The sequence below is a fragment of the Argentina anserina genome, chromosome 3 (assembly GCF_933775445.1).
Source record: "Argentina anserina chromosome 3, drPotAnse1.1, whole genome shotgun sequence".
Classification (NCBI taxonomy): Eukaryota; Viridiplantae; Streptophyta; class Magnoliopsida; order Rosales; family Rosaceae; genus Argentina; species Argentina anserina.
The window spans coordinates 8,163,917-8,179,270 of record NC_065874.1 but is presented as its reverse complement, the minus strand read 5'-3'; the positions used below and the strand labels follow the sequence as shown (position 1 = coordinate 8,179,270).

At 38.0% G+C, this 15,354-nt stretch overlaps 4 protein-coding genes across 6 annotated transcripts; 3 read left to right on the top strand and 1 right to left on the bottom strand.

The window, feature by feature from the left end:
• Positions 1–428: 428 nt before the first annotated feature.
• LOC126788683 (metal tolerance protein 10-like) lies at positions 429–2,484 on the top strand. The gene is made up of 6 exons (XM_050514694.1): positions 429–675; positions 806–918; positions 1,129–1,374; positions 1,515–1,595; positions 1,695–1,925; positions 2,010–2,484. Exons 1-6 carry the CDS (start codon positions 483–485, stop codon positions 2,352–2,354), a joined length of 1,209 nt encoding a protein of 402 aa, XP_050370651.1. The 5' UTR covers positions 429–482; the 3' UTR covers positions 2,355–2,484.
• A 474-nt stretch (positions 2,485–2,958) lies between these two features.
• LOC126788685 (metal tolerance protein 10-like) lies at positions 2,959–14,509 on the top strand. Of its 2 annotated transcripts, none has more exons than XM_050514698.1 (6): positions 2,959–3,390; positions 3,480–3,592; positions 3,761–4,006; positions 13,306–13,386; positions 13,656–13,886; positions 14,000–14,509. In XM_050514698.1, exons 1-6 carry the CDS (start codon positions 3,192–3,194, stop codon positions 14,342–14,344), a joined length of 1,215 nt encoding a protein of 404 aa, XP_050370655.1. In that variant the 5' UTR covers positions 2,959–3,191; the 3' UTR covers positions 14,345–14,509. The 2 variants fall into 2 exon arrangements, with proteins under 2 accessions (XP_050370655.1, XP_050370656.1); XM_050514699.1 differs by lacking the exons at positions 2,959–3,390; positions 3,480–3,592; positions 3,761–4,006 and adding exons at positions 11,216–11,610; positions 12,222–12,334; positions 12,702–12,947.
• LOC126788684 (uncharacterized) lies at positions 4,141–7,169 on the bottom strand. 2 transcript variants are annotated; one of them, XM_050514695.1, is made up of 11 exons: positions 7,107–7,169; positions 6,345–6,647; positions 6,153–6,236; positions 5,925–6,055; positions 5,748–5,839; positions 5,538–5,626; positions 5,318–5,432; positions 5,017–5,171; positions 4,850–4,920; positions 4,644–4,758; positions 4,141–4,503 (listed from the first exon to the last, which is right to left on the bottom strand). In XM_050514695.1, the coding sequence occupies exons 2-11, from the start codon at positions 6,597–6,599 to the stop codon at positions 4,357–4,359; spliced, it is 1,254 nt and encodes a 417-aa protein (XP_050370652.1). In that variant the 5' UTR covers positions 6,600–6,647; positions 7,107–7,169; the 3' UTR covers positions 4,141–4,356. The 2 variants fall into 2 exon arrangements, with proteins under 2 accessions (XP_050370652.1, XP_050370653.1); XM_050514696.1 differs by having other exon boundaries at positions 5,363–5,432.
• On the top strand, positions 7,293–8,843 carry LOC126788691 (uncharacterized). The gene is made up of 2 exons (XM_050514706.1): positions 7,293–7,399; positions 8,243–8,843. The coding sequence occupies exon 2, from the start codon at positions 8,246–8,248 to the stop codon at positions 8,729–8,731; it is 486 nt and encodes a 161-aa protein (XP_050370663.1). The 5' UTR covers positions 7,293–7,399; positions 8,243–8,245; the 3' UTR covers positions 8,732–8,843.
• Positions 14,510–15,354: the final 845 nt, after the last annotated feature.

The following is a 15,354-nucleotide window of genomic DNA, read 5'->3' as shown; positions in this document are numbered from 1 at the left end:
TTTAATGTAAATTAGAATCAATGTTCTTTAGTCACATCTAGTGCTAGAAGTGCACTGCACACCAAACCATAATAAATCTGAGCTCTATGGTTTGAACAAGAGGAAGACAGATTCCCCAACTAAGATACTATAGTTCCTTCCACACTTATTTTTATAAATGGGGTATTGATTCCTTGCACGGAAAGTCAGCTCTTGTGATGCCTCGGACAAATTCACAAATATTGCTTTAAAAATTGTCTCCGATTTCTGAGAACTGCATGCTATTCCGTATATAATTTGAAGGGTGATTTTGTACTGTTGGCATCAAACCAACATTTTTCATGCCTTCTCTACTGACTATAATATCATATTCTTCCAAGTTTCAGATGACTGATTTCTCTCTTTACTTGGAAATCCCATTATATAGTGCAGGAAGCGTTGCTATTTTATCACAGAGTCACAATACTAGTATTCTCTTACTGCAATTCTCTTTGCTGAGAAAAATGGTGACAGATCTTCGAACAGATTCTTTGGATTACCGCACAGAACTGTTGTCGCCGGACATGACGGGCCAGGCTGTGGCACTGCCAAGTGATTCGCCGGCATGGCGGCTCAATATGGATGCCGTCAAGCTTCCAGCTGAAAGAAACAATTTGGATCCTTTTTTTGGCTTTGGCTCTTATGTTAAGTCATTAAGTGAGCTCTTATATCTTCTCCCATCCTTTATATAGTGCCTTTATTAATCTTACTGACAGAGAGAAACTAGAAACTAGTGATAGTGCTTAAAACTTAGTATTGAAATTCTCTTTCGTTTTTTGTATCACAGGGACTCGCAGAAAGGTTGCACAGTATTACAGGAGGCAGAACAAGCTTTTGAAAGGTTTCAATGAATTAGACTCATTTTCTGAAATGGGTTTTTGGCCTGGAAGTTTAACAAAGGTTTGCTGTTAATTTGGTTTGCAGTTGACCTTTATGTTTACACACGTTTCTCAATTAGTGTTAGTTTGCTGCTGTAGGTTTTCTTTTTCTTTTGGTCAATAATGAAGCAAGAATTAAAAATCTAAGACCACATCTTATATTGCAAAGTTAAGCTGTGTGATATGATCAGAACCTTTATATTGATAATGAACTACAAACTTTTGGTTTCAGGATGAGATGACACAGCTTGAAAGGAGTGAAAGGATAGCAATATATGCATCAAATGCGGCTAATTTGGTGCTTTTCTTAGCAAAAGTGTATGCTTCTATTCAGAGCAAATCTTTGGCAGTAATAGCTTCAACTTTGGACTCCCTCTTAGACCTCTTGTCAGGGTTCATCCTTTGGTTTACAGCTGCTGCAATGAGGAAACCAAATCAGTATCGCTACCCGATTGGCAAGACTAGGATGCAACCTGTGGTAAGCATTAACCAACTTCTGGAGACATCAGAACCGCATACTCTGATACCTCTAAAGGAGTCATCAGCAGTCATATGACAGCATATGGTTCTTTTTCTTTTGTCTTTGGCTGCATCTAGTAACTCTTAAATGCATTGCAGGGAATTGTTATTTTTGCATCAGTAATGGCAACTCTTGGATTGCAAATATTGTTCGAATCAGGCCGACAACTTCTCATGAAGGTATCTGAAGAGCTCAATCTATAGTTGACTCTTTAGTGTTTACATAAATGTAATTCTGATTCAACATCATCTTATAAATCCGTCATTCACTTCTTGCAGGCTGAACCTGATAAGGATCCAGAGAAAGAAAAATGGATGATAGGAATTATGGTATCTGTCACAGTGATCAAGTTTGTTCTAATGGTCTACTGTCGAAGATTCAAAAATGAAATTGTTCGAGCATATGCTCAAGATCATCTATTTGATGTCATTACTAATGGAATTGGTCTTGCATCAGCAGTGTTGGCTGTCAGATTTTACTGGTGGATAGATCCAATTGGAGCTATCATCGTAAGTTCAGATTAACATTTAGTGCCTAAATTTGTACTATCAAAGTATCAAAAAATTCTTTACTCACACACATAATGAATGCAGATTGCTTTGTATACAATGGGGAATTGGTCAAATACAGTGATGGAGAATGTCTGGTCACTAATTGGGAAGACAGCACCAGCAGAGTACTTGGCCAAGTTAACATATCTAAGTTGGAACCATGACAAGGAGATCAAGCATATTGAGACAGTGAGAGCCTACACATTTGGTGTCAACTATTTTGTGGAGGTTGATATAGTGTTGCCTGGGGACATGTCTCTCAGTGATGCACATAATATCGGAGAGGCACTCCAAGAAAAGCTTGAAAATCTTCCTGAGGTTGAACGAGCTTTTGTTCATGTGGATGTCGACATTACTCACAAGCCAGAGCACAAGCCAAAGGGATGAAGATGAAGAAAATTGGGATAAAGACTAGAACATTTGCTATAGTTGTGAGGTTATTCTTTGGTGTTACTTTTTTCTTCTTTGTCACTCAAACTTGGCATGATTTGGTTGTATAAGGCTTCATTTCTTTTATCTGAATACAATAATATGAAGAGGAGATTAAACATCGGAAAATCAATAAGGTGGGCTGATTGACCATCTACATGATTACTTGAGTTATTTCGCAACCTATTGACCTAAACTTGTTCAAGCTTATTTGATCAATTGATCAGTAAAATACCTGTAATCTGGATTCGTAAACAATTCCTTATTCCATATATGTGAAGTTACTAAGAATCATGTTTCGAGCTATTAGAACTTCGACCAACTTCATCAATAGTTGGTCGCGACTTACATAGCCTACACATATACTTAACTTCATATTTTCTGCACACGGGATATATAAACATTGACCAAATCATTATTAATCGGTACTTTCGGCGCAATGCATTAATAATGCAAGTGTTCTACTCAAAGCAAATGTTTAGCTCATATTCAAAAGGACTTCAAATTCATTTTTCCCACATCTAAATGTTCATTGTTCACATCATCCAAAGATAGATATCCATGAGTGGTTAGGGAGCAATTTTTACGTGGTTCCCATAGAAATAAACCTGAAAAACGCAGCATCATAGGCGCAGATGACATTTCAGTATAAAATTAATTTAAGGGTTCATTGGAACTTTCAGCATCAAAACAGCGTCATTGACCATTCTTGCTTATATGTTTTAGTTTATAAATCGAGTCACGTCGGTACTTGCCTCTATTGCTAATTCTAGCAAGTCTTTCTGCTGAGGAAAAATGGTAACAGAACTTCGAACAGATTCTTTGGACTACCGGACGGAGCTGTTGTCGCCGGACGTGACAGGAGAGGCTGTATCGACACTGCCAAGTGATTCGCTTGCTGCATGGCGGCTCAATATGGAGGGAATCAAGCTCCCAGCTGAGAGAAACAATATGACTTCTTGTTTTGGTTTAGGCTCTTATGTTGAATCACTAAGTGAGGCTCTCATGTTCTCTTTCGCCTAATTAGTGATTTTGCTTAGCATTCAAGTTATAAAATGAAATCCTCTTTCCTTTTTATCACAGGGAGGCAAAAGAAAGTTGCAGAATATTACAAGAGGCAGAATAGACTTCTCAAAGGTTTCGATGAATTAGACTCATTTTCTGAATTGGGTTCTTGGCCTGGAAGTTTAACTGAGGTTTGAGTTGACCTTTAAAATTTATACATATGAATCTAGATAAATGTCAATCTGCTTCTATAGCTCTATACATTATATAAGTAGAAGTTATGTATCATCTGATGTTAATTATCAACACAAAATTAGGAAGTAAGCTTTATTAGTAATCTTTAGTAACACAAACTTCAGGATGAGAAGAGAGAGCTTGCAAGCAGTGAAAGAATAGCAATATATGCATCGAATGCGGCTAACTTGGTGCTGTTTGTAGCAAAAGTGTATGCTTCAGTTGAGAGCAGATCCTTGGCAGTAATAGCTTCAACTTTGGATTCCCTCTTAGACCTCTTGTCAGGGTTCATCCTTTGGTTTACAGCTCATGCAATGAGAAAACCAAATCAGTATAGCTACCCGATTGGCAAGCATCGGATGCAGCCTGTGGTAAGCATGAACTAACTAAAGGGCAATCAGTGTATTAACACTTCTGATCTTTTTTTAATTGCTTGGTGTTTGTTTTACTGTTTTTATTAACTCTCAAATGCATTGCATGGCTACTTGGACAATTTGGTTGAAAATAACAAACTTTTACATGTAGATCTCATATAGGGTAAGAAAACGTCAAAAATAGAGCTGATGGGGAAGAGACTTGTACCCACGCGAATTGTAAGCACTACCAACATCCATTAGCATCTCATCACTGGGATCAAAACAAAAAGTGATCAAAGAGTAGTACAATGTTGATGTATGTATCTCATATCTGGGCACTAAAGCATCTCCTAGAGAGCTGATAGCTAAGAAATTTGGACCCAAGCAAATTCTTCTTTGTAAGCCACACTGGCATCGCAAGAGGCTTCACATGTATACACAACAATTGTAGCCCAATCTAGAGAGTCTGCATCGTTCTTCACATGAAAGTAATATAGCAACTGAGGCAAAATCTGAAGCCAGCAGAGTAAATAAGATCAAAATTTTAATTTTTTCTGGAATTCATGAAGGTGAAAAAAACACACAGCAAAAACATTTCTTCCAGGCTTAAATCATAATAAAGGTGTTTGATAGCAGATTCATGATCCAATACCTGAAATTCAAAACACATTGGACCGTCACAATAATGGCATTTAGGAATGTTAGCCTTCGATGGTCGGCCACTAGTCAGGGGCCAGAGAGGTTTTGCACCGGAACTCCTACAATACCTGTGATATTGGAACAAAAAGAAAAAAAAACATAAGCTTTTAACTGGGGTATGGGTTTTGATCACTCAAGGAGAAACAATGCTAGAATCACCTTAATACTTGTTCAGGGGCCAGGTCTATTCGCTCTTGAAATGAAGCCCAGCTCTTTTTGTCACCATCACCCTAATCATGCCAGGGGTACAAAAATGTTAAGGTTCTAGTTATTTACAAATGACTTATCTTCGAGCAATATATTGGTTTTGAGTGAGTAGATCATACCTCAAAATTATCTGCTATTGACATCAAACCGTCGTCCATCTGGTTCCTAGAGACCATAGAGTTAGCATTCACATTATCATCAGGCATATGAGTGTCATAATCACTTTCAAACTCCTGCATGATTTTGTATTCAGGCCATAAAGCTTTGCTTGCAACTGGGCGCAATTGAAAATGAAAAGAGGTTCTTAGATAAGTCATTTATCATGGAGACTACTAAAACTTGAATCAATTATATCAACAAGGAGTCCCCAGTGCATTCAGCTCTTCTACTGTGAAGAAACAAAAGAAAACTTGTACTTGCCTTTCTGAACTAAAGCAAAAGGGTTTAAAGCAGTGGCAGAGCTACCTTCAACCAACTGATAACTTATCCTCATACGTTGACAATCAGATTCATGACCGGACCGGGAATGCTTGACCTAAAAATCACATAATAAGTTGGGCTACTTTAGGGATATCTGTTGCTCTTTTGGGGAGCAGGAGAAGAAAGAGAAACATAACAAAACCCAAAATCGTTCAATTACCCAATGTTTCTCTGAGCAGTAAAGTGTTTGTCTGCAACCAGTACAGCGTTTTATCCCTTTCCAGGTACCACACCAATTGCAGAGTGCAGCTGGACAACCAGAGGTCAAAGATCATCAATAGAACCCTGAATTGGTATGACATATGAAACACATAAAAGTGTGTGACACAACCTAAGCAACTATTAATATGGAGTAAAATATAAATGCTACCTCTGGCTTCCGGAGGCTCAGTATTCTTCTTTGGGGGCTCACTTGGATAAAAAGGATTATCACGAGGTAATTGGCAGCGAAAAGCCTTCACACTTTTAAAATATATTGAAAAATCAGAAGCAGAAAGCACAAAAGTTCCATAGGTACAGACTTCATACAAAATAGGGAGAACAATACCTTCTAGAAGGATTGTCCCGTTGGCATTTCCATTGCTCATGTTGATCTCGACGAAGACATGCCATTGATGTACACATAAAAACAAACAATGTTCGATGAAATGTGGATGGCTTCTCCACTGGTGCATACACCTACAGAATCATATTGGCGCAGCCAAATTGGCATTCATTTCAAAAAACACAAAATCATATTAAAAGTAAAAACTTATTATTGACATTTGAGTATTACCTGAAGCATAAATTGCAAAGGCTCACCACATAAGTCACAAAGACAAGATTTTCCAGATGGCAAATTTTCTGGATCCAACCAAGCCTATGAGAAAAAGAAATAATATCATACTATGGAATAAATTTGCAAGCAAATAGAGCTTAAGGTTTTTTTTTTGTCCCAACAAAAGAACTTAAGGTTTTAGTAGCATACCGGAACTCCACCAGCCTTTGAAGGGAAGAAATGGCGTAAAAGAGAGCTGGCTTTCTTGGGCCTTTTCACAAAACCTAAAACCATAGAATCTCTTGCTTCTTCATCTTCTTCTTCCTCCTCATCATCGTTATCCACAACAATTTCTTGTTCTGTTTGTTCTGTTTGTTGTTCTTCTTCATCACTCTCATCATCCAGTGAGGTGATCCGAAGACCCTTAAGCTCTTCTGTACCGTCATCATTCAGACTACCCTCCATTTCCCTTCAGCAACTGAGAGCTCACAGAAATGGTGCCGGTTTTCTTATCTGAAACACCAATAATCACCTTAAATTCAGAAATAAATTAATGCTGAAACATAACTCTATACGACTTCCAATAAAATCTCAACAAATTTTATATAAACACCCATGAATCATAAGTTCTAGTGAAGCAAACCGTGAAAAAATCTAAATTCACATAACTCCCAAAGATAAGCTAGCATCCAAAAGCATGCAGAGAACCTATAACATGGGTAAAGCTTACTCCTTTCTTAGCACTATCTTTGTCTCTGACCAAGAACTAAACAAAGACTACTTCTTTATACACTTGACTATCACCAATTTACACTATGCATTTAAAACCTATGAAGCAAATTCATCAAAGTATAAATGAAATCATTACAACCCAAAGCAAAAAGGTGAGACCTTTATAGTTTATATGAAATTACAACAACAAACGAAATCCCAGTTATGCAATAACTCATTAAACCCTAATCATGAACTTACCTGTAGAAGAAATCGGCAAGCTGGAGAGTGCGCCCAGTTCACAGAGAAACCAGAGAGACCGGCGGGTGTTGTCAACTATTTAAAGCTATGTTTTTTAATGTGTTATTTCTTAAACCAAAACGACACCGCTTTTGGGGATTCCTAAAACCCTAAAAAAGGGCCCAAAACTAATAAAACCTCTCACTGAGCGACTCTAGTTTGCTGAGCTCCCTTCCCATCTCCAATAAAGTTCTTCACTTTCGTCGCCGGCAAAAGGGTCTCATCTCGCTGTCTTCGTTGATCGGAAAACCAAGGTGAGTGGTCTCTTTCTGGATAAAGATTAGATCTTTCGAGGTTTGTGTACTTATCTAGATCAAATTCCGGCCGCATGTGATGTGTGATATAGGAATTAGGATGATTCTGGATTGGATTGAGTTGATGGTTTCTGAGACTTTAGAGTGTGTTAGCTGGTTTGATTATGCATTTTGTAGAGTAGAATTGTGCTGAATCTCCTTGTGTAGGTTAGTGATGTGTTGCATTTCTTGGTTTTGTGGCTTTAGCTTGACTTTGAGTCTGTTTTAAGAAGTGTGATTGGTTGTGGAATTGTGTTAAAGACGAAAGTTGTGGTGAGGAAATGTATAGGAGAATATTGTAGAGCTGTGAACTGCAAAGTTGGTGACAGGGTGTGAGGTGTAGAGTGCTAGGGAATGTGCCTCTCATGTCTTTGGACATTGCCATGTCGAGGCTTGCGAGTGATTTGGTTTAAGAGTAATACATTAGATGAAGTCCCTAATCGTTACGACATTGCATGAGTTTTTGGGAGGTAGTATGATGTGTAAGTGGAGTGTTTCCATCAGGTGAGTTATCCAATTATTAAGACGGTGGAGTTTTGGATATAGGGGTATGGCTGAATGGAGATCCCTACGTATGATTGAACTTTCGACAAATTGCTGCCTTTTGTTATAACAATCTGAGTTGTAGTTTGAGCATGTGCATTGTATGTTTCCCAGGATAGTTGTTCTGTTGGTCCGTATTCTATTTGCTTAGATGTTTTTGTAATAATGTTCTGATTCAAACAGGGGTAGTGATGTTATTAGTCACTTTTGGTTGAATTGTTCTGAAGCTTGATTCTCACAGTTTGTGGTTGTGTGCATCAGAAAATGACTAAGTTAAGGAAGCTGAACCGAACCACGGCTCATCGCATATCTATGCTGAGGACGATGGTTTCGCAGTTGGTGAAGCACGAACGCATTGAAACCACTGTTGCCAAAGCAAAAGAGGTTCGGCGTCAGGCTGATAGAATGGTGCAGCTTGGAAAAGACGGTTCCCTCTGTGCAGCGAGGCGTGCTGCTGCTTTTGTGCGTGGAGATGATGTAATTCACAAGTTATTTACAGAGCTGGCCTATCGATACAAAGATCGAGTAGGTGGATACACAAGGGTTCTTCGGACACGTATACGAGTTGGTGATGCTGCACCAATGGCCTATATTGAGTTCATAGACAGAGACAATGAGCTCAGACAATCAAAACCACCAGCCCCTCAACCACCACCACCAAGAGTTCCTTTGGATCCTTGGGCAAGATCCAAACTCTGCAAGCAGTTTGCGCCCCCTAAAGAAGATAAGAGCAAGAGCTCCGAGATTTGATATGTTTGAGATTTTATACTCATTTTTTTCTGAAAGAGAGTATCTGTTGTCTTGTGATTATTCTCAGTAAGTGGATAGTTTTTATTCAAAAAACTTTCTGTATCACTCTGTCTTAGCACAGTTAGCAGTATGATCTAAATAATAGTACAACGTCCAAATTTTAAAGTTCTAGTGTAATGTACTTGTCTTTCTCAATGGGAATAGTAGTTTTGAATTTAAATTTTTTCTTCTCTAACCAGAAATATTTGTTTCTGTGTTGGTAATATTTTCAGTGGATAGCAAATGGAGGCTAAACTTACGTTTAATAACAGGGTGCGATGTTAGCTATTACTACTATACTATGGCTTTTTGTCAGAGTTGATGGTATGCTTTTTTTTAACCCCAGAAAGCCGAACTCTTTCGGATGCCCTTACCATAAAAACATTCACTTCTTTGGGAACTTTCATTTGAGTGATTTGATGTAGTGTTTGTCAACAAGATCGATCGATATTCCATGTGCTACTGCTTTAGCTAAGAGCATTAGAGGAATCATACTCCCTCAACATACCAGTGCCAAACAAGGTGGCCACACAGAAACCTGCTCCTACAAGCTAGAAGCTATACTTGCAAGGTAGAAGCTAAATCTATCGATCTTTTGCTGGGTGCAGTGCATGACGAGAGGTTTAGCAATTTGCTTGTGGATACGTACAGAGACACTCGGCAAAGTGTATGACACTCACTCGTAACGGACCAGTCTTCAATAATTCAATCTTTCTTGAAGGGATTGGCCTACTTTGCCCACTCAAATATGCATGCTGAGTGACATAAAGCTTGTCTTGCCTGCCATCAAGCCATCATCTGTCGAAAGATGAAAGGAAAGTCTGTCTACTATTGTTATGCTTTCCTTCCGAAGTGGAATCGTGTTTCATTTGCTTAACGACTAAATCCTCTTAGATTATCACAACTTTTTCCACTAAATCCTTCAACATTGTCATTTCCTGTGGATTCTTAATTAACTTCCTTATATCCCACTCTGATATCGAGCAGTACTCATTAATATATGGTTTAAATTTTCTCTAGATATCAATCGAAAGGGTACATTCTGCCTAACACGCATATAATACACTATCATATCAAGTAATGGTTTATTAAAGTAGTTCTGGAGTCTATACCTTATATACCCACCGATCTGAATAGTAATTAAGTCTATTATGAAATTCCAAACGATAAAGTATTTGAGTATTTACCATCATTGTCACCCATGCATATGTACGTGTTGGTATTTTATGATTTTGTCAGAGATTAAGCCAAGAACAGTAAAATAAAACCTTGTTACTTTGTTAAACTTAAGGTTATGGACAAAGTTCTTACGTACTGACTTGATAATCAATGGTACATTGCCTTGAAATTAGATTTCGGTTTCACGAATATTATGGTACTGACAAAGAAACAATGCAATACAATGTAGATTGGTATATGTTTCATTGTTGCATGCAAGGCATAAATTTGAGGTGTCAATATGCAAAGTGGTACGAAGCTTCATGACCCGATTAGCATTTGTGGTCAAGCTTCACATCACCTTTTCACCTCGACGAGAATATTGGATCCAATAGCATCAACAAAAATTGGAGCGAACAACATGTCATGTACCGCCAAGACTTTTAGATCTTGTTCTAAATGATGTGATCATATATGTATTACAGTTGTCCTAAATCCTAATCAATTCTTACGCACTTAAAATGTCAGCCGTTTCGTCACCAAAACTACTCAAAGTTGATTCCTTTCTTTCTTTCATATCATCACAGATAACCACAGTTCTTCGAAGAGATTAATAACGAAAGCAGGAGCAACATCAAAGTAAATAACTATGAGTCGAGTCGAGCTGTCGAGGGATATCAAGAGCTCATTACCAACTATGAAATCACACACTCCTCACGCACGTAGATCAATTACTGAAGAACGTTCGGCATATGATCACGAAACACATGCATCACGCGTATATATTACCATTACCAAAATGATCATGCTTCCTTTGCTTGCATTATAACATCTCGATCATAGTTTATTGATTCTCATCTAATAAAAGATGAAAATTGAATAGTCATCACCTATATATATATCCATAATAGCCGTATCCACCCATATCACGTATATATCTTTCATTCCTCGCGAGATGAAGCGAAGCTTTTGCCAATGCTTTTTTGCGGGTGGTGGTGCCGTGGTGGTACCAAAAACCCTAGAAGATACTCACCCCATGCCATAACCTTATTCCAAGTCTTTACGACTTCGAATCGACACCACGACATGCACGAAGCTTCGTTGCTTCGTTTGTCACTGCTCAAAATAGCAATACACAACCGAAAGCAAAAGTGCAAACCCACATTGAACAATACCACGGTTTGTCACATATGACAATGACATAAACACACCTAGGTGTGAAACCCTCGAAGTGAATTCCAATTTCAAATCCCTCTTGACCCTTTTTGGTATTCTCAATTTCCTATTAAATTTCCTTGTTGTACTCGAACTCTGAATTTTTATTCATAGTCATCTCCACGTATACAGGGAAGGTAGTTAGACCTTTGCTGTTGGCAATTCACACAAGAAAGCCACAAAACCAGACCAAAGCAACAAACTCTCATTCACGCTCTTGTTATATTTCGTATTCACAACTCTCGCACGCAACACCAAACTCTCTGTGTGAATATTGTACCAAACTATGGAGACGAGTCCGCGCTCAAACTCCGGTAAAGACTGCCGGAGAGAACCGCTTCTCGAGCCGGAAAACGGCGTCGCATCAAGCAGGTCATGGAGGCTTGACATTAATGAGTTTCGGATCCCTGAACAGAACAACGGTGAAGGTGAAAAAGGGTGTCGACCTTTTAGTTTCTGCACTACCAGTAAGTCTTTTTTGAGTCCTTTGTATATGTACATTGAGAATTTCGGTGTTGATGTTTGTGAAAACTTGGGTGGTTGGTTCTTGGATAATGAGTTAAAGAATGCGATGACTTTCGGATTGTGGGAAAGTTGAGAACTTGTCAACTTGATCTTTGGGTTTGTCGTCGAAAGCCCTGTTTTGTTTTGCGTTGCATTAGTTCTTGTCGATATTGTTGAAAACTTGAAGAAGTTTTGTTAAGGTTTCATTTTTGGTGAGAAACAGAGTGGTCCTCTGTGGGTTTTGGAGGGTTGGAGTAGTTCTTTCTTAGAAAATAAGTTAAAGATGAGAAGGGGATCTTTAGGTTGCGGTCTTTGTTTCTGTTGTGTTATACTTCTGCCATAGAAAGGTGGAAGTTTTGCTGAAAGAACTGCTCTTTTCAACAATATAATGTTTCCATCATATACAGTGCCGAATACGGGGGCATCTTTTCATGTAAAAAAAAGTGTCCATTAGGAGTGGAAGAAGATGATATGTAGGATTAGGACACTTCTGTTTGCTTTAAGCGTTTCACTCTTTCCCCTACTCCATTTTGGTTGGATTCACCGGTCTAACAATTTTGTGTTTTAACCTCAGGGAAGAATTACAGAGTTGAGCAGTATTACAAACAACAAGGGAGGCTTCTTGAAGGGTACAGTGAGATGGAGACCATGGCTGAACAGGGTTGGTTGCCAGGAAGTCTCACAGAGGTTAGTTCAAACAAGATATAAAATTGATATGTATAATTTTTCATTTTAAGTTCAGTGAAGTTAGTTGCAATTTAATTTCATCCGGCAGAATATGCCAGAGTTTTAGCAGGGTCCCAATCTGAAAGATTTAGAGACAAGTAAAGGGTTGAGTTTGATAGAACAATGCAATGCATGGAGTTTTAATGTCATTATCACTGATTTTTATTCTGCACTTGAAGAGTGTCCATGCTGTCACTGTCACTCATTAGTCATAACATGAAACATCTTGGAGTTTTAATCTCTCAAACTATCTATACTCATCTGTTTTTTTTTAATTAATTTTTTTCTTCATTATTTTTAATTCTCCCTTGTTTTGAATAAATTTCAGGATGAAATGAAGCAGCTAGCCAAGAGTGAGAGGATGGCAGTTCATATATCGAATGTAACTAATTTGGTGCTCTTTGCTGCAAAAGTTTATGCCTCAATCATGAGCCGATCACTGGCAGTTATTGCCTCTACCTTGGATTCTCTCTTGGATCTCTTGTCTGGCTTTATTTTGTGGTTCACTGCCAATGCCATGAGAAAGCCAAACTGGTTTCATTACCCTATTGGAAAGAAACGCATGCAACCTGTGGTAAGGCATCATTAATCTTGCTAAACCAGAAAGATTAGGAAAATAGTTGGATGCTTACCACCTACAACAATTTATGAGATAATAGAGAGATAGCATTGGTTGAGCGAAGACTATATGTTAGTTTGGCTCCCAGATGCCAGTTTTAGTACTACAAGTTAAAAGTATGACATGTTTTTAGTTTTGGGAGTATCTTTTTCAGGAACTAGGAATGAGTACCTTTGGCTTGCAGCAATGAGCACAATGTGTTGGACCTGCAAAGTTTTGTCCACCTTGTGCATAACGAATTACTATTTCTCAGCCTAGTTTCTGCTTGTTCATAAATTTCTAGATTCTCTACTAATTATGCTTGCTTATGCAGGGTATCATTGTCTTTGCATCTGTTATGGCAACTCTTGGACTGCAAATATTGCTCGAGTCTGCTCGGGAATTGGTCTCAAAGGTATGCGTTCCATTAGTTTTCACCACTCCAACCTGAAAGTTGGACCTAATTAATTGATCTCTAGATTACATATGTGATTCTGTTGGTTATTTGGAATGCATTTCTGATATGCTCTGGCTTGTTAGAGGCTCTAATTTGGTCTATTGTAAAGATTTCTGTGGTTGCAAATAGAATTTCACTGGATTCGTCTGCCATGTCGTGTTAATCTATTTACTCAGTAGTTACATCATCAATGCCATCTAAATTTCTGTGTTATTCATTGGCTGCAGACCCGATCAGAAATGGAAGATGGACAGGAGAAGTGGATGATTGCCATCATGGTCAGTGTCACAGTTGTGAAGTTCCTGCTGATGATCTATTGTCGTAGATTCAACAATGAAATTGTACGGGCCTATGCACAAGACCACTTCTTTGATGTCATTACTAATTCAGTTGGTCTAGCAGCAGCAGTCCTAGCCCACCGGTATGCATGGTGGATTGATCCTACTGGTGCTATACTGGTAAGTTCTTTCATAATATCAACCATTTTTTGGTTCTCCGTCATTGGAATTTTTGTCATATTTCGTTATAATCATGTTTATTTAACAATGCTGATCTTATTTTTATGATGCAGATTGCACTGTACACCATTAACACATGGGCAAAGACAGTCCTGGAGAACGTGCGTTCGTTAATAGGAAGAACAGCTCCACCTGAGTTCTTGGCCAAGTTAACCTATCTGATATGGAACCACCATGAGGAGATCAAGCACATTGACACAGTGAGAGCATACACTTTTGGTAACTCCTACTTTGTCGAGGTGGACATAGTTTTGCCAGCAGACATGCTTCTGAACAGAGCACATAACATTGGAGAGACACTGCAAGAGAAGCTAGAGAAACTTGCTGACGTCGAACGGGCATTTGTGCACATAGATTTTGAGTTTAGTCACCGGCCGGAACACAAAACTAGCGTATGATGGTGAAAATGGTAGTAGCTAGGAGCAGAGACTCAGGTTTTTCGTAGCACATAAGTCTTTTAATAAGTATTCTGATGTATTTGTTTTCATCTGTTAATCTCTTCATTTGTTGTACGAAATGGATGTTTAATTAACTATATAGTTGTAGTTACAGTTGCAGACTCACTTGCATATTGCTATAAAACCATATATATAATATATATTATTAACACACTCTATTTTATCATCAACACATCCTTTTTACATGAAATTGTATAACATGACATCATAAAAAAAATCATGTGAAGAAGAGTGTGTTAATAATAAAACGGATTAGGTATGTTATTCAAGATTATCTCTATAAAGTTTCATCTAATTTGACAATTCTTTGAGTTTTCAAAATTGAGATTTACACGAACGGTTCACGTTGAACAGTTTTAATTCATTCATTGATTTAATCTAATTTCAATACCTTAACGATGTCCGAATTAGATGAAATTTTGTAGAGATGATCTTAAATAAGATACCTAAATATTGAATCGCTTATGGTGAAAAAAATTGACCGAAAAGTGTGCTAAAATTGGAACTTCACTCTGTAATTTCAGAGTGAAGTTTCACTCTGAATAAAGACTGACTGTATATATATACATATATATATATATATATACACACATGTGCGTGTGTTCTTTTTAAGATCATACAATGAAAGTCACTTTGGCACTTGCCTCACTGAAGTCGTGTTTGTCGAAACAAACATTTTTAATAGCGAATCGAGTCAGTGTATCAACTATCAACTTTCTAAGTTTGACAGTGTTGATGCCTGGAGAAAACAAAATTGTGTTTCGACTATCAATAATTCAATACTCATTGCCCTATATGCGTTTTACAGTTTGATCGACATCTTTAAATGCTTGAAGAGAATCTAGTTTTGTTTCCACTGTGAGCAAGCTTTCATCGTAAAACAAGAGGAAATAAATATCGCCTTCTATAAACCAACTTTGCACAGCTAATCCAAATGGAAAGCTGAAGCA

Bases quoted from the DNA above. Each gene is read 5' to 3' on its own strand.
- LOC126788683 (XM_050514694.1), top strand. From the start codon at position 483: ATGGTGACAGATCTTCGAACAGATTCTTTGGATTACCGCACAGAACTG. The intron at 676-805 runs GTGAGCTCTTAT...TTTGTATCACAG, and splicing joins CTCTTATGTTAAGTCATTAA to GGACTCGCAGAAAGGTTGCA. The intron at 1,375-1,514 runs GTAAGCATTAAC...AATGCATTGCAG, and splicing joins AGACTAGGATGCAACCTGTG to GGAATTGTTATTTTTGCATC.
- LOC126788684 (XM_050514695.1), bottom strand. From the start codon at position 6,599: ATGGAGGGTAGTCTGAATGATGACGGTACAGAAGAGCTTAAGGGTCTT. The intron at 5,433-5,537 runs GTAATTGAACGA...TGTGATTTTTAG, and splicing joins ACTGCTCAGAGAAACATTGG to GTCAAGCATTCCCGGTCCGG. The intron at 4,921-5,016 runs GTATGATCTACT...TGGCATGATTAG, and splicing joins CAATAGCAGATAATTTTGAG to GGTGATGGTGACAAAAAGAG.
- LOC126788691 (XM_050514706.1), top strand. From the start codon at position 8,246: ATGACTAAGTTAAGGAAGCTGAACCGAACCACGGCTCATCGCATATCT.
- LOC126788685 (XM_050514698.1), top strand. From the start codon at position 3,192: ATGGTAACAGAACTTCGAACAGATTCTTTGGACTACCGGACGGAGCTG. The intron at 3,593-3,760 runs GTTTGAGTTGAC...CACAAACTTCAG, and splicing joins GGCCTGGAAGTTTAACTGAG to GATGAGAAGAGAGAGCTTGC. The intron at 13,887-13,999 runs GTAAGTTCTTTC...TTTATGATGCAG, and splicing joins ATCCTACTGGTGCTATACTG to ATTGCACTGTACACCATTAA.